The sequence below is a fragment of the Gopherus evgoodei genome, chromosome 1 (genome assembly GCF_007399415.2).
Source record: "Gopherus evgoodei ecotype Sinaloan lineage chromosome 1, rGopEvg1_v1.p, whole genome shotgun sequence".
NCBI lineage: Eukaryota > Metazoa > Chordata > Testudines > Testudinidae > Gopherus > Gopherus evgoodei.
In genome coordinates, this window is record NC_044322.1 from 182,149,967 (window position 1) to 182,177,359 (window position 27,393).

Consider the following 27,393-nt stretch of genomic DNA (forward strand, 5'->3'; position numbering starts at 1 on the left):
GATGAGGAAAGCCACATTTATGGGACTGCGTGATGAGCTTGCCCCAGCCGGAGGGGCAAGGACATGAGAATGAGAGCTGCCCTGCCATTGGAGAAGAGCAGGGCAATTGCACTGTGGAAGCTTATTACTCCAGACTGCTATCGGTCGGTCGCTAACCAGTTGGGAGTGGGAAAGTAGACCACTGGACTTGTGTTGACAGAAGTGTGCAGGGCCATTAATCACATCCTGCCAGGGTCGGCTCCAGGGTTTTTGCCGCCCCAAGCAGCAAAAAAAAAAAAAAAAAAAGGCGCCACAATTGCGATCTGCGGGAGCTCTACCACCGCCACTTCAGTCTTCGACGGCAATTTGGCAGCAAGACCTTTGCTCCAAGAAGGACTGAGGGACCCGCTGCCAAATTGTCGCTGAAGAGCTTCCCCGTGGCCGCCCAAGCACCTGGAGCCGGCCCTGCATCCTGCTCTGCAAGATCGTGACTCTGGGCAACATGCACGACATTGTGGATGGCTTTGCACAAATGGGCTTCCCTAACTGCGGAGGAATGATAGATCGCACGCATATTCCAATTCTGGAACCAGACCACCTAGCCACTGAGTACATTCATATGAAGGGGTATTTCTTAATGGCTTGCAAGGCACTTGTGGATCACTGTGGGTGTTTCACGGACATCAACGCTGGCTGGTCTGGAAATGTGCATGAAGCACACATCTTTCAGCACACTGACCTGTTCAGGAAGCTGCAAGCAGGGACTTTCTTCCCTGACCAGAAGATCATCCTAGGGGAAGTTGAAATGCCCATTGTGATCCTGGGAGACTCTGCTTACCCCTTAATGCCACAGCTTATGAAGCCATATTCGGAGCACCTTAACAGAAGCAGCAAGGACAGGTACAACAACAGGCTGAGCAAATGCAGAATGACTGTTGAGTGTGCTTTTGGCCATTTAAAGGCTCGCTGGCGCTGCTTATATGGGAGGCTGGACTGGGCCAATGACAATATTCCTATGCTTATAGATGCATGCTGTACACTCCATAATATTTGTGAAGGGAAGGGTGAAAGCTTCACTCAGGGCTGGACTGCTGAGGCTCAGTGCCTGGAGCCTGAATTTGAGAGAGACCAGGGCTATTAGAGGGGAACAGCCATAAGGATCAGGGATGCCTTAAGGCAGCGATTTGAAGCTGAAAGCTACTAATATTTGTTGCTATGCTTGGGAGTGCAGTGCTTATAATGCTAGAAGGTGATTATGACTAGTGCAGACAATGCACTATGGAGGTTTAAGAAAAATGGCTGTTGCTTTGCATGGCTCTGTTTGCTTTCAAATAATGGAGTATAGATTGCTTTCAAATCAAAACAATTATTTTATTTAAAAACAACAACTGGAGAAGAGACACAAAGAAAAAAAACACATCAGCACTGAGGGTGATGGGGGAAGGAAGGGTCCCAGGAGGATGTCGGGTCCTGGAACGATAAAAGATTTGTGTATATCCAGGTATCATATCCAACCTTCTCCTTTCGAATACAGTGCAGCGGGTACTGTACTTCAGCAGGGCTAAACTGCAGAGTTTAGTGTTGAGTGCAGTGGATACTGGGAGTGCACAGTGCTAGACTGTAATGGAGGAAGAGTGGAATGCAGTGGGCACAGACTGGTGCCAGGAGGTTGATAAGAGTGTTTAGCAATGTCTGCGGGAAGCATGGGAAAGATTTTTCAGACAGTGGCTGCAGGGGAGGAAGGGCATGGAGCTGCTCCGTTTTCAGTGCTAGTAGCGCCTGGAGCATGTCCGCTTGGTGCTTCATTTTGGCAAGCCACGTTCTCCTTTCAGTCCCTCTTCTCGCTGTCCTGACATTCCTTCAATTCTTGTTTTTTTGGCCACAGAGTGCATAATGACATTATGCAGAAAGTTCCCTTTAGTTCTTCGTGGCTGCTTTCTAATACTGCACAGCCATTCAATCAGCGATAAAGAGGGAGGCTGGGCTCCCAAGATCACATCCGTGAAGCTAAAATGCAACATTTTATGAAAGCAGTATTGTTTGCAACACACAGACCACAGCCGCTATTCACATACCTATCACTGACTGACTGACTCTAGGCAAGCACACATGAGCCACAAGACCCCCAAAATGGTGAGTAGCCGCATGGTCAGGGAAATCAGTGTTCCAGGACGGTACTGTACACTGGGCACATGGCTCTTGGGGAGAGCCAGCACTGTAGAGGGGGCCTTATAATCATTACTGTCCCCACATTTCCCATAGGCTGTGGGGGGAGGGATAGCTCAGTGGTTTGAGCACTGGCCTGCTAAACCCAGGGTTGTGAGTTCAATCCTTGAGGGGGCCACTTAGGGATCTGGGGCAAAATCAGTACTTGGTCCTGCTAGTGAAGGCAGGGGGCTGGACTCAATAACCTTTTAAGGAGGAGATAAGATATCTCCATTAATTTTTTTATTTATTTATTTTATGGAAGATACCTTGCCGCTGAGGGTGAACAGGGAATCAGGGAAGGGTCTTCTCCAAAACTGCAGCTTCCGCCTGGCCCTTATGTGGCTCACCTGTGTGCAGCAATGGTTCCCCGCCCGCTACCAATGGCAGAGTGGCACAGGAAAGTTATCCTTAATGGGGCAGGAAACAAAGCAACTCTGCTGAAGAATCTATGTCAGCAGATTGCCCCTATCTCCATAAGAGTTTCATGGAGATCTCTGAGGCAGATTCCCGTGAAGCGAGGGAGTTAATCAACACCCTATCAATCCACTGCTCAGACTAGGCATGCAGTGGTACATGCATCGTACAGACACAAACCTGCTTTCTGCAACCCTCCTGCCCCAACAACTCGCTTCAGCAATTCTCAAAGTCAAAGCCACTTACCAGGAGTCTCTGCTTCTGTCTTTGCTTCGCTGAGCTCTGGCAGCTGTGACTGGCTAGCCTCCTTCGGGGTAGAAAAGAGCTTCTGGCTGCATGCATCTCTGACCTCCGAGTCATCCTCTGCCTCTGGGTCCCCCCTCCCACTCCACATCCTCATCCAAGATTTCCTTCTCCTGGCTCAGTCCACTCTTGACTGGCATGTGAGCTACCGAAGTATCCACAGTGGCCTTCGCAGTGGAGGTGGGATTGCCACTGAGTATTACATCCAGCTCTTTGTAGAATCAGCAGCTTGCGGGAGCACCACCGGAGCGGCGGCTTACCTCCCGTGCCTTGTGGTATGTCTTCCGCAGCTCCTTCACTTTAACCCTGCACTGCAGTGTGCCCCGGTCATGGCCCCTTTCTGTCATGCATCATGAAATCTGCCCGTAGGCATCATAATTCCTACAGCTGGAGCACAGCTGGGACTGGACAGCCTCCTCTCTCCAAATGCTGATGAAGTCCAGCAGTTTGGCATTGCTCCAAGCATGGGATTGCCTGTAGCCAGCATTATCACCTGGAAAGATGAGCCGAGACCACTGCACGCATCACTGAGCAAACAGGATGGGGATTTTCAAAATTCACAGGGAATTTAAGGTGTGGGGCTCACGGTTGGTCACCTGAGTGCAGGGCAGTAGAGTTCAAACTGATGACCAGAGAGGAAAGAACAGGCATTGTGGGACATCTTCTGGAGGCCAACAGCAGTGCTGCAATCAACCAGGATATCTACACTGGCACCACGGCGCTGTACCTCCAGTGCAGAAAGCTGTACACGTTGGGATTTTTTTTTTTTTTAAACAGTGCTGCAACTGCGCAGTTTCTGCACACTAAGTTGCTTGGCAGTGTGTACACCTCAGGAGTTACAACGCAGAAAGCTGCTTTATTGCACAGAAACATGCCAGTGTAGACAAAAGAAAGATGTAGTCCAACTCATTAAGTCTCAGAACACACCTCTCATGTAAGTCATAGTATAAGGCCTGTGTATTCAGCCAGGTCTTTGTCTGAGGGAGATGGCTGAGGGGAGTACAGAGTTTAATGGCTGGCTGAGTATCTATTCAATACCTGCTATTAAATTGCATGCTTTGTTGTAAACATGGCACTTGTACTCAAAGACTATGGGCTTGATCTAAGCCCCATTGTAGTCACTGGAAAGATTCCCATTGACTTTAGTGGACTTTGGATCAGAGCCTGTGTGATGGGCACATTTTATAAATTCCAAAAGAGAGAGAGAGAGAGAACAAAAGAAAGAAAATTACTTCAAATTGTTCCTTATTCCCCACACGAAATGCAACCTCTTTTAAATATCAGTGTTAACATTGTACAGCCGACACTACAGTTCAGGACAGGAAGCAAAGAAAGGCATATCCAGCTGATACAGGGCGGTTGGGATATTTAGGGAGGCAAAACATAATTATCCAGGCTGAAGTTTGGCTAGGAAACCAGAATTAAGTAAATATAGGTATTAACAAAATGTTCTGAGATCTTTAATGACCATGGTCAAAGACTGCTTTTACACCTCTTCCAAAAAGTTGGCAACTCCTACAACATAATGCTTCCTAATATCATGCCGGAGCATTGGTTCAACACTGATTTCGAGGAAAGAGTATCACCGACTGATTCACTGACATTGCTCCCTGCAGTATGTACAATAAATAGATGCCATTCAGAGGTTTCCTTCCACGTAGTGACCAGGGCCCTGATACTGTGTCAGGATCTGCTAGTGTGGAATTCTTCCCCCTCTTTCCCGATAAGTAGCTCCTTTAACATTAATGGGAGACTTTCTAAGTGCGGGAGTCAACACTACTGGATCCCTGTAGAAGATGGGGGTCCATGATATCATGTGAGAACTGAAAGGATCACACCACAAAGTTTATGGGTGGGCTTATATACACAGTCAAATTGCAGGATATGGAATGACATCCACAAAGGGACAAAACCTCAGCTACAAATAGCAGTAATAATCTCTAAAATATGTGGAAGAAAAATAATAAGGAAACTACTTCATCTTAAAGAATACTACAATGATACCTGTCACTAGAAATAATTCATTTTAATGTTTTGTTTTCAGAACAGCTGGGCTGGTTATATCAGAAAAACAGAAACAGTACCACACATACATGCCAAACAAACAAAGGAGGGGGGTAAAGTGCAAATATATACCTGTTGGTGTGAAGGTAAAAGACGGGACTGAAAAATCAAAACAAAATACAAATTGGTTATTAAGCTGAAGAGAGAAAGGGAAACATACACATTAGTATAAATCAAGCAGACAGCTGAACTTAAAACAAATAACTAACCCAGTAGTTCAGTCATACTGACATAAGAATAAAACCAAATTTCAGAAAGAAGCTTGTCTTCACAGGTACCATTTTGGAAAACTATAACATTTTACTACACTCACGAGAGGAATAGAATGTGGTTTAGCCTCTGAATGACCCTCAGTTTAGTATCTTATGTTTTGCTGCAAATCCTAATATAAACAAATGTCCTACACTATTAGTCATTTCAAAACACAGAATGATAAATTCTTTAATAAGCCTTATCAGGATCTTACTTGAATCTTATCTACAGTTCAGTAAGTAGGTGCTCATTACACTGAACTAAGAGGAACACTTAAGTATTCAATAAAGGAACAATAGCCCTTTAAAGAAACAAAGAGAACTACAAAATAACTGTTTTATTGTATGTTCACCAAATAATGCCCCACACTTCATCATAACAACTGCACTACAATATATTATAGCTGTAATATAATATTGTTTTGCTATTGTGGAAAAGGAAGAAATACATAAAATCAGACTGTATTCCTTCCCCTTCCCCCCCCCCCCACTTTATTTACACAAGCTAGCCCTCCCATGGTAACTCCACTCTACCTTTCAACCCATGACTTTAACAGGAAAGGTTAACAATGGAACAATATCACTCCTTGAAAACCTTCACTCTGACTGCCACTATAAATCTTAATTGAATCAATAAGGCTTCTAATCCAAGTGTAGTGCACCAGCATCTACTCTCCCCAATAGGACATACTCCCCCTTCTGTTGAATTCTGGCGTATTGTTTCTGTACGCTTGAAGGGTAGAGAAAAGCTAAGATTTTCCTCTTGATTCCAAGTAAAACAAAGAAAAACATGAGACATGCTATAGAATTTTCACTAAAGGACACCTTACGATAGGAATTTGGTGATCAGACTTGCCATATGAAGACAATGTGCTGGCTAAGAGATTTAGGTGCTCAAATAGCTTAATATAATTTTTACATTGCAGACAGTTCTGATGTCTTTCTTGAATTCTCTTTTTAGAATTTGCAGAGTTTCTTTGGGACCCAAAAGTATTAGTTAGAGTATGCTGTATGTTTGTTGCTTCTTTTTAAGCCAATTTATTTCCAAGCATGAGACACTGTATAAAACCAGAAAACTTCTGAGCATTTTTGCCCATTGCAGGCTTCATTTGTAGCACAGCTGTCTATCTCAAGAATTCTATTGTGTTTTCTTTCAGCTAGGCCTTTTCACACAGTCAGTGTAATTTAGCTACATTGAAAAATACAGAGCCATAGTAACAAGCTTTCATTTAAAAAAAAAAAAGGTGCATATAAAACCAGAGCTATTCAAGGAAGAATGAAATGTCTCCACATTAATTTGCAATCACAAGGACAAGAGAAAAAGATGAATAGTCCTTGTCATCACTTTTCTGTGAGCTAACTACTAAATCTAGCTTAGTTTTTAAGGAACTGAGGAAAAGATGAAAAGAGGTCAAACTAAATGAAATCTTTACACTTTAGCAAACCGAAGAGTAACTTAATTCTTCCATTACTAAACTGTTCCAGGGGCCTAGCGGTGCTTGTATAATAAGTAAATGTGTGGATACTGAAGTATTTTAACAGATGTCAAGCTTGAAGCCAAATGTTTTTAAAAATAAAAGTTAATAAAGTTCACTATTACTCAGTGTGCACATTCAACATTTATGTCAATATACTGCAGAGTGATTATTTCATGATTTCTATTTCTCCAAAGATGCTGGTTTTACTTCAAGTGCAGTTGATAACACAGACTTGAGGCCTACTTTCTAAATGTTTCTATTCAAGGTTTTTTTCCCTTCTGCGAAATACTGAGAACTACACATGTGGTATTTCTACAGGAATTCATAATCCACAACAGACTGGAACATCACCAAATGCCAATATTATTATTTTAAAAATTATATTTTTATGGCTTTCCCTTAACCTAAATTCAGCCAACAGCATAGTGATATTAGTTTGAAAGCATCTGTGGAAAGACCATATGGCAGCATGCTATTAGTAAAACAAAAAAGTGAAGGTTAATGCAGTGGGGCATACAGTTCTCTCACATCTTAACATTCTCAGAGAAATAAAATCAAAGGTAAAATTCAACCCTCATTTTCATGGCTACCTCTCCATTGAGATTACCAAGCCTAAATTTTGCCAACCAATCTATTGCTTTAATAGCATGGAAGCCCTTGAAGACACTGTCATCGAAAACACTGAATTCTTCTTTAGAGCCATTTCTAAAATGATAGTGGTCAATCTTTTGTCAAAGACAGTAAGAAACAGGTGTTTAAAAAAAAGATCGTGTTTGTATTTAGGCAAGAGACCACAGTGTCTGTGTTTAGATATGATTTCTCCCACCCCCAAACCATTTCCATACATCTCCGATCATCTCAATCGCTATTTTTTCATAGCAATAGCTTATTTACCATCTTTCAAAAATATGTTTGTGTTATCTGCCTCCCTGCCCATTCCCAGCACACATTCAAATCTACGATGACTGAAGATGCAGTCTTGTGCCTACCTTTAACAATATATTAAATGTGCCACTTTCATGCCACCATTTAGGCCTGGCTCAGTCTTTTAATTATCTAACATCCAGCGCCCTCCTTCTCTTCCATTAAAAAGCTACCGGAAGCTCACCTATTCTATGAAGCATTCCAACTTTTACGACCTTCAGACTCTAATTGCCTAAATGGCACTGCTTTGAGTTGTGATGCATTGCACTGTATTGTACCCACTTGTAACTTTAGGGTCCTATCAATCCAAAGCCTATTGAAGTCAATGGAAATCATGCTCCTAGGCCAGAAGATCTTCTGGGCAGGGATTCTGTTTATCATCTATCACAGTGACCAGCTGTAAAGCACTGTGCCCACCTAATGATGCTACATAAATGATAACAACAACATGAAAGTGAACATGGCTAGAAGCTGGAGCCAATACTGCCATTTTGGACGTACAGCAGGTTTGAATACAGACTGCGGGCAGTCCCCCTAGGAACCTGAGAGCTAATAGGACAGTCTCACGACAACATTGATGAAAGTGCCTTTGAAAATATATTTCCATCAATTCTGCTTCTTCAAACAGCCACCTTACCTCTCCCCCACAACAGGTGGGAACATACACGCACAAAAGCATTCTATAACTGACACCTAGAGCTGACGTTGGTAGTATTCTCAGCCAAGGGCGACTGACTAGAATGAAAAAACGGTTTCCTACCTTTCGTAACTGTTCTTTGAGCTGTGTTGCTCTTGTCCATTCCATTCTAGGTGTGCACATGCCCACATGTGCAGCCATCGGAGATTTTTGCCTTGGCGGTACACGTAGGGTCAGCAGTAGCATTCTCTTGAGTGCTGTATTCATGCGTCGGTATATTAGGGGCTGCCGACCCTATGCCATCTCAGTTGGCAGGAGGATGGGTCATGGATTGGACATGAGCAACACATCTCAAAGAACAACAGTTACGAAAGGTAGGTAACCGTTTTTTCTTCTTTGAGTGTTTGCTCACATTAATTCCATTCTAGGTGACTCACAAGCAGTATCCCTGGTGGTGGGCTCAGAGTTCACAGTCATGTGGCTTGCAACACAGCTCTGCCACATTGTCTCGAGCTTGCTGGGTGAGCACATAATGAGATGTAAATGTGTGGGTAAATGACTAGGGGGCGGCCCTGCAGATATCCTGAATCGGCACCTTGACCAGGAAGGCTGTTGATGAAGCCTGTACCCCAGTCGAGTGGGCAATCAGTGCCTGAGTTGTTTGGCAGTCCCAGAGCCAGCCGCACTGGCAGCTGTGGAAGTCATGGAGGTCACGGAAAGTTAGAGAATCCGTGACTTCTGTGACCTCTGAGACACACACAGCCTTATCCATGAGCCGTGACAGTATGAGATTCAGGTCCCAGGGACAGACGGAATCCCTGACGTGTGGATAGAGATGCTCCAGACCTTTCAAAAACTGGACTGTCATGAACAAAGACTGACCTGCCCTGGAACGGAGGTTGGATGGCTGAAATAGTGACCAAATGGACTTTGACTGATGACTGGGACAACCCCTGGAGCTTGAGGTGTAGAAGACAGTCCAGGATTGCCTGCAGTGAGGCCTGCTCAGCCCAGATATCCCAGTCCAAGGCCCAGCACATGAACCTGCTCCACTTGGCCAGGTTGAACTGGTAGATGGCCTTTTACTACCCAACAAGACCTGCTGGACCCAGGCCAAGCATTCCCATTCTTCCACAATTAGCCATGCAGAGACCATGCTGTCAAGTGCAGCGACAGCAGGTTCGCATGCAGAAGATTCACTGGGTTCTGGGACAGCAGGTCCAGCCAGAGAGGCAGAGGCAGCGGCTACCGAAAGATCCGTAAGCGTGCCAAACCAGAGCTGCTAAGGTCACACAGGAGCTATCGGTATCACCTTCACCTTGTCCTGTTTGATATTCCTAAGGACCTTGTGGATTAGCTGCACTAGTGGGAAGGCGTACATCAGAGCCCACCACCATGGAAGCAGAAAGGCATCTGATGGGGATGCACTGTCCAATCCCTGGAACAAGCAGAACATGTGGCATTTCCAGTTTGGATGGGACACGAACAGATCCACCTGGGGATTCCCCCATCTCTGAAAAATCACACTGACCACCTCCAGGTGGAGCGACCACTCGTGGCGAGACGAGAAGGTCCCGCTGAGGTGATCTGCTACCATGTTCTTGGCTCCAGGCAGATGTGTGGCCACCAAATGGAAGGCATGCCACACACAGAAGCTCCACAGGTGGAGAGCTTTGTGGCAAAGGGCCGATGAACTGGCTCCTCCCAACCTGTTGATGTAATACATTGCTGTGGTATTATCTGTCAGGACTTGCACCACCTTGCCCTTCACATGAGGCAGGAAAGCCTGGCAGGCCAGACAAACTGATCTGAGCTCCCTGATATTTATGTGGAGGGACAGATCATCCCATGACCAGTGGACTTGCATGCTGAGCTCTCCCAGGTGAGCTCCCTAGCCCAGGCATTGGAAACCAGGGTCAGCCATGGGGCCGGGGCTGTGAAGGGAACTTCCTCAAACACAGATTCGGGGCTCAACCACCAATCCAGGGACATTTGGATGTGAACTGGCACCCTGACCACCCAGTCTAGATTGTGTCTGTTGGAGATGTAGACCAACTGCATTTGCACTGGCTAGAGATGGAGCTGGGCATGCTGGACCATGTACGTACATGTGGCCATCTGGTCCAACAACTGCAGGCAGGTATGAACAGTGGTGAGCGGCTAGTTTTTCACATGGACGATCAGGTCTGATATGGCCTGGAAATGCATCTCTGGAAGGAAAGCTCTGGCTCCCGTGGAGTCAAGAACCGCCCCAATGAACTCTATTCATTGCACTGGCCTTCAGATGATTTCTTTTCATTTACCAACAGGCCCAGGTCACGGCAGGTGGAATGAACCAGATTGAGGCTCCTTAGCACCTATTCCCAAGATCTGCCCTTTATGAGCCAATTGTGGTGATATAGGTAGACCTGAACCACTCAAGTGCCTGACGTAAGGAGTGACTGGTGGGATACCTTTTGTAAACAACTTCAGGGCAGACGAGAGGCCAAATGGCAGTGCCGTGAACTGGAAATGGTGCCCACCCATCACAAAACGGAGGAATCATCTGTGACCTTGGAAGACAGAGATATGGAAATAGGCATCCTTCAGATCGAGGGCAGGTTGTAGCCCCAAGATACAATCTCTAGCACTCAGTGGTCTGAGGTGACCTGTGACCAGTAGGGATGAAGATGGTTGAGGAAAGAACGAGCCAGATCTCGGGAGTTGACGGGGGCATCACTTTTGAGTGCACCCTCAAAATGAGTGCTTCTGGCCCTTGTGAGGCTTTGACAGGCTGCGCTGCACAGGGGAGTGGGAAGAGGAAGGGCAGTGATGACAAAAACTCGTGTCTCTATCCCTTCTCCTTGCCTGCCCTGGTTGAGGCTGTGAAGGTCTCAGCAGCGGGGGTGGCCAGAACGGCTTCCTTGCTGATTGCAGCGTGTGCAGATCCAGCGAGCGAAGTGACTCAAGTGTCAGTCTGTGCAGCCTCATGTCAGTTTGTCCTATGAAGAGACCATTCCCATCTAAGGGAACATCCTGGATTGAGGCCTGCATCTCCTGGGACAGGCCAGCTGCCTGAAGCCAGAGCTGCACTTCATGACCATAATTGATGAGAGCACCCTAGCTCCTGATTCAGCTGCATCCCACGCCATCTGGAGGGAGCACCTTGCAACCATCATACCCCCCTGCACCAGGACCCCGAATTTCTGGGCCAAGTCCTGGGGCAGTGAGTCCTTGAACTTACGGAAGGAATCCCATAAGTTGAAGCGGTACCTGCCCAAGAGAGCCTAATGGTTGGCCACCTGGAACTGAAGGCTGGCCATTGAATAAATCTTTCTCCCAAGAAGTCCAGCCTCTTGGCCTCTTTATTCTTGGGGGTTGAACTGGTTTGCCCATCGGTCCTTCTTGTTGGTGACTGAGATGACCAGTGAGCCCAAAGGAGGGTGAGTATAGAAATATTCATACCCTTTGGCTAGGACAAAATACTTTTTCTCGGCCCTCTTGGAGGTGGGAGGGATGGAAAAAGTTTGCCAAAGGGCTTTTGCTATTTTTAGGACCCCACTGTGTACTAGTAGCACAACACAGGTGGAAGTAGAGGCCAAGAGCACACTGAACAGGATGTCTGAAATCGTCTGGTGGGCTGGTGCGGAAGGGGCCTGCCACCCCCTCATCTCAGGACGATGACTGGGTCACCGGGGCAGCCCCTGAGGGGTCATCCCTCATGGCAAAAGAGGGTTTCTGGGTGGGCACCTGCTCCTCTACCCTGGCCTCCGAGTGTGCCACCCACACCGAGCTTGGTGCTGCCAGTGCTGTTGGTTGCTGCTCTGAGGTGGTGGCCAAGGAATGGACTGACTGAGGCATTGGCATCACAGGCATGCCCCATGAGCTCCAGTAGGGCCATTGTGCCGGTCACTGGCCTTACCGCCACGATGGCATCGCAGAGGTCGATGCAGCCTCAGGTGCCCACTTGCGCCAGTGCTGTTGCAGTGAAGGGCTGAATTCCCTTTCTGAACCAGAGGAAACACCTTCTGGTGGCCATGGAGTGGCTGTTGAAGCTTGCATCTCACGGCTAACCATTGCTGCATGAGATCAGTGCCTCACGTAGGAGGACCGGTGCTGGGGCAGAGTGATCAGTACCATGATCGAGACTGCTCCCACTGCAGGGACCTACACTGAGGAGGAAGCTGATGGGAGGATGATCGGTGCTGGCGATATGGTGACTGGTGACAGTGACTGGTGCCTTCCTCTAGGTGACCCATGTCAAGAGAATGGAGACCTGGAGCTTGGTGCTCACGATGTAGGATGTCCTGCAGAAAACAGAGACCAGGGGCGTGGAGACGGAAAGTGCTGTCTCATCTATGGAGACCAGCGTCGTTCACCTGCCCTCTGGGGGTCTTTACAGCTGGCCTGCCCTCAATGAGAGCCTTTGTCATGACCTGCGACACACTTGGTGCCGGTGGCACTGGTAGAGGCCTCTGCTCTCTATGCACCAGGAGAGCCTGGGAAGGCATCAGCGCTGCCACCAGTCTGGGTCCCCTACCACTTCCTGGAGTCAGTGGCGGATCCCTCAGGGGACTAGGAGGCCCCATCAAGGGGGTGTCCCCAGGCGGCTCCGGTGCTGGCTGTTGGCCCAAACTGGGTTCTTAGTCCTTCTTGCTCGGTGTTGAGGAGTCACTCTTCTTCGGCACTGGTGACCGGGGCGAAATGGGGAATCTATCTCTAACTACATTACTTAACAACTACATATTAACTAACTACTGTAAACAAACTATTTACAAAGCCTTAAGGCTAAAGGTGAAATAGAAGAACCGTTAGCCCTTGTGAGACAAGGGAAAGGTTCTCCAACTAATCACCACTGGTGGTAAGAAGGAATTGAGAGTGCATAAGGCCGGCAGCACCTAATATACTGACACATGGGCATGGCACTCAAGAAGGTGCTACAGACTCAAGAAGGTGCTACGGATATCTCTAAGGCTATCTCCGATGGCCATGCATGTGGGCACATGCATACCTAGAATGGAACTGATATGAGCAAGCACTCAAAGAAGAATACTGAACTACCACCCAGTTGAATCTTTTATCAGGTCAGCCATGTGGCACAGTGGCAGGGCAGCAAGAGGAAACTTGCCCTGGTGCTACCCTATTCTGTAAACAAATGGACAGCTATCAGCACTAAATTCACCTATATATATTTAAAATGAAAAGCAAGCCTCAGTATTTTGATTAAGGGTCTTAATAAAAAGTCACAAGTACTAAATTATCAAAATTTTCATGTGTTCTCTATTGGGGTAACTGATGCAAAGTCCACCTGATTATTCAATGGACAGACCCCAAGTATTCAATGGGCCTGAGATGAGCAAGATCTTTCCAATTAAAAAGCTGTAAAGGACAGTAAAGCAATTAACAAATCAAGAGTTGTAATACGGCACCTTTTCTGATACCAGCATAAGTACTAGTGAGTCCATTTCGATTCTTTTGGTGGCGGTATAACCAGATGCTGAAGACCATAAGAATAATCCAGCAGGCTGCACCAATGCCAGCAATGAAAGCTGGCTGCTTTACAACATCTGAAATCTGCTGGGCTAAGCTGACTTGGTCTTCTGGTGACACAGGGTTTCCATGGGAATCTAAAAAAGGAATCAAAAATCTCTGATTAATTTGGATGTGCAGTTGTAAAAAAAATGTACTACTATTATTACTGAGTAATAATAATTGTAGACAGTGATTTAAAAATATTATGGCCCACATTTTCAAACCTGGGCACCCAAAGTTGGCCTTTTAAATCCATATTTAGATACCTAAATAAAATTGGCCTGATTTTCAGAGGTACTAAACTACTACTACTATAACTTATTATTTGTACTATTGTAGCATCTAGCAGACTTAGACATGGACTAGGAACCCACTGTGTTAGGTGCTTTACAAACACAGAAGAAAAAGATGCTCCCTGCCCCAACTCCCGTTGACTTCATCAAGATACTGGGTTCTTAATGCTTCTAAAAATTAGGCCCCTTTTATTTAGGTGATTAAATATGGATTAAGAACGCTGACTAAGTCCATGGTTTAAAAATTTTGGCCTTTAATTTTTCATCATTTCTGCAATATACTGTAAATCAAATTATTTCAGATTAAATTTAAAAATAAAAGCCAACAAAACATTCACAAAAAAACTATGAAGGAATGTGTTGGAGCAGTCTGTTCCCAGAATTCTGCTAAAGCTTAGATCCAAGCTACAGGAACACACACATACTTCCCCAGAAGTGAAAATCATAGAAGCATTACAAATTCAAAACACATTTATAGAAGGTGGATACTGAAGAGATGTTTTTTAAATTCAGCAGTTTCTGACAGGCGACTTGTATCTCATGTTACACAGTCTGGTTTTTTTCCTCACAGTCTTATTTTGACCTCAATTCAAGAAGACTGAAAATTCAAAACTAGCTAAAGAAATGAGTGAATGAAGTAACTTGATTCTACCAACTTAGCATGGCTAGACAAGCTAGTCTTTAAAATCATAGCTATGAGAAGGCAAAAAGAACCGTAGGAAAGGGAGATTAACTATCCCAAGAAAAGATATAATAAATAAAATAAAATAATCAAATAGGCCTTCCTAGTAGTGGAAAAATCAGAACCCTCCCCCCGTGCCAATCAACTACTCCAATTTAGAACTCAGAATGGAAACAAAGGACAGCTGAAAATATTTTAATTGATTGTTAAATGTATAAGAGTTTTCTTTTTTAATATACAGGGTCTTTATTATTTTAACCTAAAACCACATTTTTCTTTCCATATGGTATGTCTGTAAATACTTTCTAGTAACACTATTTCAGACTATTCTACCCACCAATATCCTATAATTGCATTGAGGTTGCTCAAAGAGAAGACATTTCGCTAGATTTTTAACATCTGGGTACATTGATTTTTAACAGTAAGAGGTGCTCTTTGCAAATTTGTGAGGTGAGAGATCTGTATTATTGCTTCCCAAATTGAGGGCAAGATTCTGAAACCTTCATTCACAATGAATAATACCTTACATCACTCAAACTGTGTAATACCTAACTCTTTGATCAGTCCTGTTGATTTCAGAGTAAATAGTCAAAAGAGTTAGGTACTACTCTAGTAGAATCTGGTCCTGAGATTGGTCCTTTTAGGAGAGAGATGTTGTTTGCTCAGGTGGCCTGATCAAATTCTGTTTATGCATACTAGCTAAGAAATGGAAACCGGTTCACTTAAAACACAACAGCATTAATGCTCTAAGCACTAACCAGTGAACATGTTAACACTCTTAATCATGACACCACACGTTTCTGCCCCTCCCCCTATAAGTATAAATATTTATATAAAAGAAATACTGGCACTATAAATCACAGGGAAAACAAGCCATATTGTTAAAAAAAAAATTGCTCTGGGAAAGGGACACCTTTATAGATGGGAAATGGTTAAATTATTAATAGCTTTTTCCTTGGCTTTTTCTTCCACAGAATTTCAGATTTCATTCTACATGGCATCCAGGCTGAACTCCTATTTTCACAAGCAATCACTGCTTTTGACTGTTTGTTGACTGGAAGTTGTAACAAGCCCTTTTATCTTCTGCGATCCTAAGGGCACTCGTAGTCTGAAAGTTCACCAGGCAGATCTATTCTTTTCTTTCTAATACACCCTTTGTGTCTGCTAGGTTTATAGATTTCATGGCTATTTGTGCAAGGTTAAATTGGGTTGCTTCAGTTTTTATGGAGACAGCCAAGTGAAGTTCCATGCAAGTGGCCAGATGGGCTTCACTGTATAAAGTGTACTGTGACTAATGAATTAAAATTGCCACTCTATGTCTCATCTTTTGTCTCACAGCAGCTGAGGCTGTATTAAGATATTGGAAACTGCAATATCATTCTAATGTCAAAACAACTAAATGTGCTTTTTTAAAATGCTGTTATTATTTGATATTGTTTTCTTTGACAGAAAAGTGAATTTTCATTGGAGACACTGTTCACCTATTGTTCTGCGGATGTGAACATTTCTTTATTGTTTAAATATTTCTCTTTCGTACTTCTGATGAAGTAATTACAATAAGGAAAAGGTTACCTTATTCCCCCTTTCCCCCCAAAAAAAGAGTACTACAACCTAGAATCAATAAAATGTATGAAGCCCTAAGCTGTGCATAAGGAGTCAGCAATGTAAATGATTCTGTAACTCAAACAACCATAGTGGTAATATTTTTATATATATGTACAAATGTTAAGTGCATTATTCACATAGTGCATGTCTCGTGTACAAAATACTCCATGAACCTTTACTTTTCTAATCACTCACATTATGATATGCGATTCGAGAACTAATTAGCATGCCTTTAGTGATATTGTTCTGTTAGCCACTGGAAATACCTGTATATCATTATAATAAATTGTTCAATTTAAAGCACCAAGGCTGAAATACATTATGCATGTGTGGACTGCTATCTCTGCACAAAGCTTCATTTTTCATATATATATTTTACACATATACACAGATTCTCTCTCTCTCTTACTGTTTAGGTTCAGTCATTAAACTGACATACATATTATATATCTGTATACACACACATATATGCCTATACATAGGCATATTTAATAACAGAATTTAATAATTTAATAATAGAAGCTAAGTTAACCACTAAGCTAAGCTAACCTTTAATTTAATAATAGAAGCTAAGCTAACCTCTAATTTAAAAGGAAGCTGGTAGTGACCTATGTGTATATGTTGCTAACACTTTCCATTATTAAAGATTCTTGCAGCCTTTTTTTGTTCTATCACTTTGTTGTTTGTGTCAGGCCTTTGAAATTAGGGGAAAAGGGAAAAAGACCTTGGGCTAGAAAAATGCCTTTTCTTTGTGCCATGAAAATCCATTCAGGTTTAGCTGAGTCATATACTGCTGAAAATCACCATATCACTGCTGTTGTTTCTGGTTCCTCCAGGTAAACATTGGCAGCATGACAAAATAATGAGGAATTGCGAACATTCTAAGGCCAGGCTCACAATGCTGACAAAGCTGCAGAAGCACATACCGCACTGAGAATACCCAGGAGCTGCTGGAGAAGGCTGCCTATATCACTCCCTGGAACTGGCATATTTCCTGGCCCCAAGATAATAGACTTTCCATGTTGACAGTTAATGTAGTTAGGTCTGTTGTTCAAGTACTAGAAGTCTGTAGTGTTGTGAGGAAGGTTCAGGGTTTAAACGCTGATGATATAAGATACGAGGTTGTTACAATTGTACATAACAATTGCTTTCTATCTTTGTCCTTTTCAAAGTAGATGAGTAAATTACATACAAAATACTATGCTAAAATAAAATTATTTAGTTTGCAAATTCAAGAGTTATGAAATGCCAGAATCACAGTGACCCATGCAAATGCGTTCATGTGTATGCATCAAGATACAGTCTTTAACGGTGCAATGAGGTACTATTCCACAGGATTCCTGCCTCATTCAGTGCATCAGATAGCTGATCAAAGGGAAGTGAGAATTAAGATTGCATGAGCAACCATAAATTTGGCATTTCCTAATTTCCTGAGGGCTTGAATTTGCAATAACTCTGCCCTCGCCCCCACATCCTCAGTGTGGGTATATATAATGCGGAAAGACAATTCTTTGGTCAGAAATCAACTTATGAATAGCCTCTTTTGCCTTCTTTCTAGTTATATAAAATGCCATAAATGGAGAAGTGCCACTTTTAGGCTACAACTGTATAATGTACTGCATGTAAGTGGAGTGCATCACCCATGTGGAGCCTCACTGACATCAATAGGGCTTTGGGTGGGCAAAGCAGATAATCTTTGAAAGTCTACTGCAGGCCTGAAAAAGACACTATATTATGTTAGGCAGATTACTTGCAGTCGCTGACAGAAGAATATCCCTAAAGGCATCCTAATTAGTTCACAAATCACATCTCTTAATGTGAGTGATTAGAGTAATAAAGGTGCAATAAGAATTTCTTGTATTTTGTACCCTTGAGACATCCACTGGTTGAAAAAAGCACTTAACATTTATAATTATTTTACAGAAACCTCTTAAGAAATAAGTGCATAAAATGTATTCACTCAGGTTAATATGTTTATTATGAGTAATATTAACTGCATCTGAGATGCCTCATGTGAATAATACACTGGACAGAATGTGCCGCAGGATGTACCACGTAATTTGCTATTGAAGCATCAGAAAACCAATGAAGTGTCAACATTTCAAAGCTGCCATCCGTGGCACTCCATCACTGCACAGAAGCTACGGTGGAGATCAGTATCAAAGGGATTGATAGTTCTCTGGGGCAATGTTCTGTAGCCCTTGCATGGGTCCAACTTACTTTTACCCCCATGCTCAGCCGAAGGTCCACATACTCATTTTTGGCACGAAAGCATTCAGAGCTTTGGTATGAAACTGCAGAAGAACCTGAGAGTCTGTGGATTAAGTTTAGAAGTGTGAGGAACAAGGGTGATGTTGTGGTGGGAGTCTGCTATAGACCACCAGACCAGAGGGATGAGGTGGATGAGGCTTTCTTCCAGCAACTAGCAGAAGTTACTAGATCACAGGCCTTGGTTCTCATAAGAGACTTTAATCACCCTGATATCTGCTGGGAGAGCAATACAGCGGTGCAGACAATCCAGGAAGTTTTGGGAAAGTGTAAGGGACAATTTCTTGGTGCAAGTGCTGTAGGAACCAACTAGAGGCAGAGCTCTTCTAGACCTGCTGCTCACAAACCAGAAAGAATTAGTAGGGGAAGCAAAAGTGATGGTTGGAGTTCAGGATCCTGACACAAGGAAGAAAGGAGAGCAGCAGAATACGGACCCTGGACTTCAGAAAAGCAGACTTTGATTCCCTCAGGGAACTGATGGGCAGGATCCCTCAGGAGAATAACATGAGGGGAAAGGAGTCCAGCAGAGCTGGCTGTATTTTAAAGAATCCTTACTGAGGTTGCAGGAAAAAAACATCCCAATGTGTAGAAAGAAGAGTAAATATGGCAGGCGACCAGCTTGGCAGCTTCACAGTGAAATCCTTGCTGATCTTAAACCCAAAAAAGCAGCTTACAAGAAGTGGAAGATTGGACAAATGACCAGGGAGGAGTATAAAAATATTGCTCAGGCATGCAGGAGTGAAATCAGGAAGCCCAAATCACACTTGGAGTTGCAGCTCGCAAGAGATGTTAAGAATAACAAGAAGGGTTTCTTCAGGTATGTTAGCAACAAGAAGAAAGTCAAGAAAAGTGTGGGCCCCTTACTGAATGAGGGAGGCAACCTAGTGACAGAGGAGGTGGAAAAAGCTAATGTACTCAATGCTTTTTTTGCCTCTGTCTTCACAAACAAGGTCAGCTCCCAGATTGCTGCACTGGGCAGCACAGTATGGGGAGAAGGTGACCAGCCCTCTGTGAAGAAAGAAGAGGTTTGGGACTATTTAGAAAAACTGGACGAGCACAAGTCCATGGGTCTGGATGCGCTGCATCCGTGGGCGCTAAAGGAGTTGACGGATGTGATTGCAGAGCCATTGGCCATTATCTTTGAAAACTTATGGTGATCGGGGAAGGTGCCAGATGATTGGAAAAAGGCTAATGTTGTGCCCATCTTTATAAAAGAGAAGAACAAGGATCCGGGGAACTATAGGCCAGTCAGCCTCACCTAAGTCCCTGGAAAAATCATGGAGCAGGTTCTCAAGAAATCAATTCTGAAGCACTTAGAGGAGAGGAAAGTGATCAGGAACAGTCAGTATGGATTCACCAAGGGCAAGTCATGCCTGACTGACCTAATTGCCTTCTACGAGGAGATAACTGGGTCTGTGGATGAGGGGAAAGCAGTGGATGTGTTATTCCTTTAGCAAAGCTTTTGATACTGTCTCCCACAGTATTCTTGCCAGCAAGTTAAAGAAGTATGGGCTGGATGAATGGACTATACGGTGGATAGAAAGCTGGCTAGATCATCAGGCTCAATGGGTAGTGATCAACAGCTCCATGTCTAGCTGGCAGCTCGTTTCAAGCAGAGTGCCCCTGGGGTCAGTCCTGGGGCCGGTTTTGTTCAATATATTCAGTAATGATCTGGAGGATGGCGTGGACTGCACTCTCAGCAAGTTTGCAGATGACACTAAACTGGGAGGAGTGGTAGATACGCTGGAGGATAGGGATAGGATACAGAGGGACCTAGACAAAGTAGAGGATTGGGCCAAAAGAAACCTGATGAGGTTCAACAAGGACAAGGGCAGAGTCCTGCACTTAGGAGGGAAGAATCCCATTCACTCTTACAGACTAGGGACTGAATGGCTAGGAAGCAGTTCTGCAGAAAAGGACCTAGGGATTACAGTGGACAAGAAGCTGAATATGAGTCAACGGTGTGCCCTTGTTGCCAAGAAGGCTAACGGCATTTTGGGCTGTATAAGTAGGGGCAATGCCAGCTGATCAATGGATGTGATCATTCCCCTCTACTTGACATTAGCGAGGCCTCACCTGGAGTACTGTGTCCAGTTTTGGGCCCCACACTACAAGAAGGATGTGGAAAAATTGGAAAGAGTCTAGTGGAGGGCAACAAAAATGATTAGGGAGCACATGACTTATGAGGAGAGGCTGAGGGAACTGGGATTATTCAGTCTGCAGAAGAGAAGAATGAGGGGGGAATTGATAGCTGCTTTCAACTACCTGAAAGGGGGGGTTCCAAAGAGGATGGATCTAGATCGTTTTCAGTGGTATCAAATGACAGAACAAGGAGTAATGGTCTCAAGTTGCAGTGGGGGAGGTTTAGGTTGGATATTAGGAAAAACTTTTTTCACTAGGAGGGTGGTGAAGCACTGGAATGGGTTACCTAGGGAGGTGGTGGAATGTCCTTCCTTAGAGGTGTTTAAGGTCAGGGTTGACAAAGCCCTGGCTGGGATGATATAGTTGGGAATTGGTCCTGCTTTGAGCAGGGGGTTGGACTGGATGATCTCCTGATGTCCCTTCCAACCCTGATATTCTATGATTCTATGAAAATCGAGTAGTCCTATCTGTGCAGGGGAGAGGTGTAGTGTGTGGGGACTTACTCAAACTAAGTCCTAAGGGGGAAGTTTTAGGGTTAGTCACAATCTAGTCCTCAATTTTTAATCAAGAATTATTCAGAGTAAGATCTAAATCTGAGTTAATTGTGAGAGATATTCCAAAATTTAAATGAAAATACAAATCTTAAGTATATATAATATGCACACAGGGAATTTGTAATCAGTTTAATAAAGGTAACAGCATACTAATTCAGAAATCAACATCAAAGCAAAATATTTAAGCTTCCTGACTCTAAGAAGGAAATATAGATTTCTCAAACTGGTGATTGCAGGAATGCAGTTCATCTAGCATATAGATACTGGAACTAGCAATTTCCCCCAAACATTCCATGAACAGCATCCTTACCCACCACCACATGCAGCTCCCCACCCCAAAATCCAAAAAGAAAAAAAAAAAGCCCTCTCCATCTAAATGAATGTATTGGTTTTGAAAGGTGCTAGACTGATCGCATTAGCAAATTAAGTTTTGTATCCTCAAAACAGCTTCTGGAAAACAATGGTGCCATCTGTCCCTCACTGCTTCACTCCTTCTCTGGGAGCACATCCAAGAACCAAGGATGAGATTCTATGGTGAGCCTCTAAGAGGCACAAGCACAGAACTCAGGGTAAGATGAGGACATTTTAAGCCACCTTACCACTCTCACAACCCTAGGCTACTTTGGCTGAAGAGTCTCCTTGGGGTACTTATAGCCCTAGGGGCCTGTTTGAGTTATGGCAGCCCCTCCAGGATGTCCTATGGGCCACCGTACTGCTCAGAATCTCCACAGCATGGTCCCCACACATGCTTTCTGCTCCCAGGTCTTGCAAAGGAGTCCTCAGAAGGTAGCCATAGCTATCTTACACTGCATCTGTGCCAAGGGAATCCTTCCAACAGCTAGTTACAAGGCTGTTAAAGCCCTTTACATTGTTCTGGTCCCTTGACCTGGTGTAAAGTGGAAGTAGTAGGGCTGAGGATCTCACCACAGATTATATCTGACTCTGTATCGGGACAATAAAGTGGAGAGGGAACTGAAGAAGGCACATCTTCTCAGGTACTAGAAAAATCCTTTCTTTTACGGAGCACAAAGTTTGCTTGAGGCCTGTGCTTATAAGAGAGTGCTAACCTCCCCGAAAGGAGGCAAATGAGAAAGAGGCTTTGTGCCACTTCCTTCATCACCAGCCAGCACAGTTTGTCAAGAGATGGGCGCCTGGTGTACACTGTTAAAGATCACAGCAAGGGATTCTCTGGTCAACACCTCTTCAGTGTCCCTAAAGGCAATGTGCTTACATCAGGCACAGTGTTTGAGAGACCTCCCACATAGGGTGTGTACTACCACATATTAACTGTAATGTTACCATCTGTCCACTAGGGATTGGACTAAGGTCACCAAATACTGAGGCCACTAAACAGCAAATGATAACTTTTGTTTACTGTAGGTCTCAGATGAATCAGAAAAAATGATCTGGAGGAAAGAGGCTTTGGGCAACATTTTCAAAAATACCTAAGTGATTCAGGAGCTTAAGTCCCATTTTCAAACATGATTTAGGCACTTAGGAGCCTAAATTCCATTTATTTTGTGCAGCACTAATCAATAGCCTTAGGAGAGGACTGTCAAAGACTGGGTACCTGACTCCTATTGACTTTCAATTGGACATAGGCATCTAACGGCCCTTCCCCTTCTAGTGAAATGTTCATACATGCCATTGCTGAACGCAGGCTAGTGGCCCTGCTCAGTTCTGGTAAGGCAAATTGTCGACTATGTTCCTTTTCCAAATAAACTAACTGGAAAGGCAAAGAAGGGAAGCTAAATAAATCATGTTCTTGTAAAACTGGTTTTTATTTAGGATTAATTTATTAGCAGATGGATTAAGGAAAAATTCACTATCAAGCCTGCAGTTTCAGACATCAAGGCCTCTTCATTAAGCTGGTATCCATAACTCTTAAAGTTTCAAGATTTTCAAAATATCAGCAGTGAAACAGAAACCCTGATTCTTGAGAATGGAAAATGGGCACAGAAAACAATATGTCAATGAGCAATTACAGGTACTACATTAATGAGTCATTGTTAAAAGTTCTATTATGCAATTTCTATTACAATCAATGGGCGTCACAAGCCCAAATTATAAGCAATTCTTTGGAAGTTCCCTTAATTTCAATGCCCACATGTAATTTTTTAGCATTGCAGCGATCGTTCACTCAGAATAGGGTCCTTTCTTCATCCTCAGTAACTACCTATTTTTAACTGTAAAATCACATAACTGGACAGGTCTTTTAATGATGGGGACAGAGAAGGGTAGAAGGCCAAAAGAAATATGGTGAGGTTCTATTTTGGTCTGATGGGACAGAGTACTGACTCTAATGACAGCATGTTTTGATTTCATCATGCTAACAAAGAGAAGCATCACTATATTCCAAGGCATCTTAAGTATTGTTCTGTAAACCAGCAGTAATCCCACATCACTTCCAGACATATTCATCTCCTATGACCTCCAGTCTTAAGCCAGGTCAGAGGAATGCTTGGTGCAGATGACGTCACTGTTGCATCCCTTGCCCTGATACTGGTAGGCCAGAATATGAATGCAGAAAACTTGGTGGCTCACGCCTATCTTAAACTGCTGTGTTTTTCCTATGCCAATCTTAAGTATCAAACCACTTTGCAAAAATCAACAGCCAAAACCAATAATGAATTGTGACTTTTTGTTTTAAAAAAATGCAGCAGCCATTATACAGCAAACCTTTGAGAGATGCTGTTACAACACTGTCTTTAGAATCCAGCTCCAATACATGTCCAAAACCATAAATATTAGTCTCATTATTTTAAAATGCAAACAACACTCTGCATTCTGCCTGACTTGTAAATATTTCTGGATCCATAAAAGGGAAAATAAACACAGCACTGAATTTATAGGCAGATTTACCAGAAGGCTTACCTAACTGGATAAACTGTGGCTCACTTTTCACTCCAGGTCCTGCCCCAGTACTTGCTGCTACTTCCACACTATATCGAATACCAGGAACTAAGGAAGGGATGACTACAGAAAAGGTGGAACCATCTACTGTCTTGTTTATGTGGTATCTGCTTTCATTGCCCAGGCACCAAACCTGTAGGTAAATAAAGTACATAGCACATGTGGATGTTAAAAGTTAAAGCTAAAAGGATAGTTACATGATATGATATGGTCCTTTCTGCTGCATCAAGGATTATTACTGTTATTTATTATTTGTATTGCAGTAGCACCTAGCAACCCCAGTCACAGGCTAGAGCCCCATGGTGTTAGGTGCTGTACAAACACAGAGCAAAAAGATGGTTCCTGCCCCAAAGAGTTTGCAATGTTAGATAATTTGATAGATCCTTTCTAACCCTCTAACATATCAATCCGGGACATAAGCACTAATAATGCACTAGCGAGCATTGGTTGCACTCCACAAATAATGAGAGAGAGAGAAAACGAACCTTCAATCATTCAGTATGACTAAAACAAATGAATTAAATGTGATGGTATTTCCAACTCTCTTTTTCATGAATAATCGGTCAGGCTAGGTTTTGTTCACAGACATGTTTGAGGAAATTTGTATTCACATGAATTCATACTTTTCCCTGAGGACAAGTATTCATGCAGGAAGCAATGAAAGTTATAATAAAGCAAACAGGGATTGGGTGCAGGGACTGGGGCTGGTGCAGTGACATGCAATTTTAACTAAGAGTTAGGTCACAATCGTTGGATGAGAACTTGGCACGGGTAAAAGCTAGGGGGCTGAGACTCAATCTGGAGAAGACTCAGGTGATATTGGCTGGTTAGGGGGAAACAACTGGATAAGAAGGGATATAATGTTGCACCCTCTGATTCAAGGGGCTTGCCCACCATTTGTGAGTAGAAGCACAACCGAGGAGGCTGGATGGACTGCCAATTGCTATTTTAAAAGCAGGTAGTGAGTAGTGCCTACTGTTAGATCACCTATTTCTCAATCTGTATATTGCCAGGAGGCTGCAACAATTACTTTTGTAATCTGAACTTGCAACTGTTGTCATCACCTCCAGATCAAGCTATTGCAATGAGCTCTGCATGCAGCTACACTGTCAATCTACCTCAAAATCAAAAATGGTGCAGAATTCAACAGTTTGTTTGTTATGAGGTAGGTCCTCCTAGGAACACATGACACTAGTACATTTGGATCCACATTGGCTACCTATTAAATACAGGGTACAATTTAAGGTTATAGGTAATGACCTATAAATGGTCTAAAACCTTGTTATCTGAAAGACCGCTTCACTCTCCCTGTGCCATTCTTATGTATTTGAGATCAGCCTGAGCTGGAACCCAACCATAAGGGAGATTGGATCAACTAGCACAGCACTTTCTGTGAGGGGACCACCTCTCAGCTTTGAACTCACAAATATTCCTAGTACACTGGCCCTTGGGCATGCTGCAAGACACATTTCTTCGCCCTAGATGTAAGGGCTTCAGAAAGACTCTTGTGGGGAATTATAAAGAACTGGAAGATATTTTCAGTTGCTGGATTATTATATATGATTATTGTGGGAAGATAAGGGGTTAATGGAGTAATCCATTTTAATAAACATAATTATGAAATGTGTCAAGGAATGTTCAGAGCATAGGATAAGCACTCATTTTTACAAATGAATACTAAATAAATGATATAATTTTTATTAGTGCCACTAAATTCTAGCCAATGATCCATAAAACCGACAGAAAAGTTATAGAATGATCTTATAAAAACGATAACAGTGCATGTTTTAAAAAAGCTATTAATAAGTCAATATAGGGATTTGGAAAGGAAACAGTTATGCAGTCTTCACAAGAGCAGTTGCAACCCCTTGTGACACAACACACACACACACAGAATACATATCTATATAGCTTAACACCTCCCCCCCAACACACAAACAATCTGTATTTAACTAGCAAGAAGGAAGTGACACTAATGAATGAAAACTATGCTAGGCAATGGATAGTTAAGCAGAAAACAAATTTATACCATAATTTCTCACAATCTTTACATAGAAGTGATACAGTATATTATAATGATCCATTATATAATCTACATAGGGAAGTTTGAACAGATAAAAGATATTTGTTAAGGAAACAAAAGGGAAGCTACTCCTGAACAGATGCATCATGGAAGAAGAAAATGAAAAGCATTGTAAGCAGCCCTGTAACTTTATGCCAGAGATGAGACAGAATGAACTCTAGCCTCATTTGAATGTTGTTGGTTTTTGTAAAGCGCTATTCATACTTCTGTAGCTGTGGCTGTGTCATCCTTTCCATTATAACCTATTAATACATTCAAATTTGCTCCATTCTAAAACGTAATGTGCAAGGTGTCAGCAAGCCTGGGTTTGAATTGTTTTGAAAAAATAAAGAGAATCCACTTGTTGAGAAAACAACAACAGAATAATCATTAATTACTTTTTGTATTTAAAAGAAAGGTGGGGGGATTTGAATTTCAGGGTTGTTTTTTTCCCCAGATTATTTGTTCCTAACATTGAATAGTTGCTTTTGCTGTTTAAACAGAAAATATAATTATGCATGTTTTCATGATGCCTGTTTTCTATCCACAGGGAAAATTATCCACCAACTCACATTAAAAAACAGTGGCAGCCCCACAGCTGCATAGGCACTAAGAGATGCCTACTCATAGTTCACTGCAAGCTATTGTCTCCAGATGCTAGCAGACACTGCATAGCATATTCCACGCTCAAATATGAATTTCCTCTCTTTTATTGTTTTGTCCTCACAACCCTAACATTCTTTTAATGCAGTTTCTGGTGGGTGAATCATTCCATCTCTTTAGTTCAAGGTCTAACTGCCTTTAAATAAAACTTCCTTTGTGAATATTTTTTCAATTACATCTGAAACTAAGCCACAGAATGATTTTGTACCAGTCAATCAGGTTCTGAAAGGCATTTTATTATTTTAAATTGACCATGAAGCTAAGTGATCTCCACTCTTTTCTTTCCTACAGGGAAAAGAAAGAAATGAGTGGAATGAGTTTAGATGCTTAGGAATAAATGCCTCCACTATGGTATTTTTTTTTAATTTTTATTTTTTTTTTAAGGCTAAGACATTCTGATTTAAAAACCTCTTTCAACAATGCCAATTTGCTACAGACTAGA

The 27,393-nt window shown here is 43.0% G+C and overlaps 1 protein-coding gene across 4 annotated transcripts in view; it reads right to left on the bottom strand.

Moving 5' to 3' along the window:
* The window catches only part of ROBO1 (roundabout guidance receptor 1), a 1,055,533-nt gene that overhangs the window by 44,038 nt on the left and 984,102 nt on the right, over nucleotides 1-27,393 (bottom strand). For 3 of the 4 annotated variants that reach the window (XM_030580281.1, XM_030580273.1, XM_030580300.1), the window contains 3 exons: nucleotides 24,188-24,359; nucleotides 13,667-13,864; nucleotides 5,041-5,067 (listed from right to left, as the gene is read on the bottom strand). In XM_030580281.1, the coding sequence (XP_030436141.1) occupies nucleotides 5,041-5,067; nucleotides 13,667-13,864; nucleotides 24,188-24,359 (397 nt within the window). The remainder of the gene's footprint in view (nucleotides 1-5,040; nucleotides 5,068-13,666; nucleotides 13,865-24,187; nucleotides 24,360-27,393) is intronic. The other variant, XM_030580292.1, reaches the window with a different exon arrangement.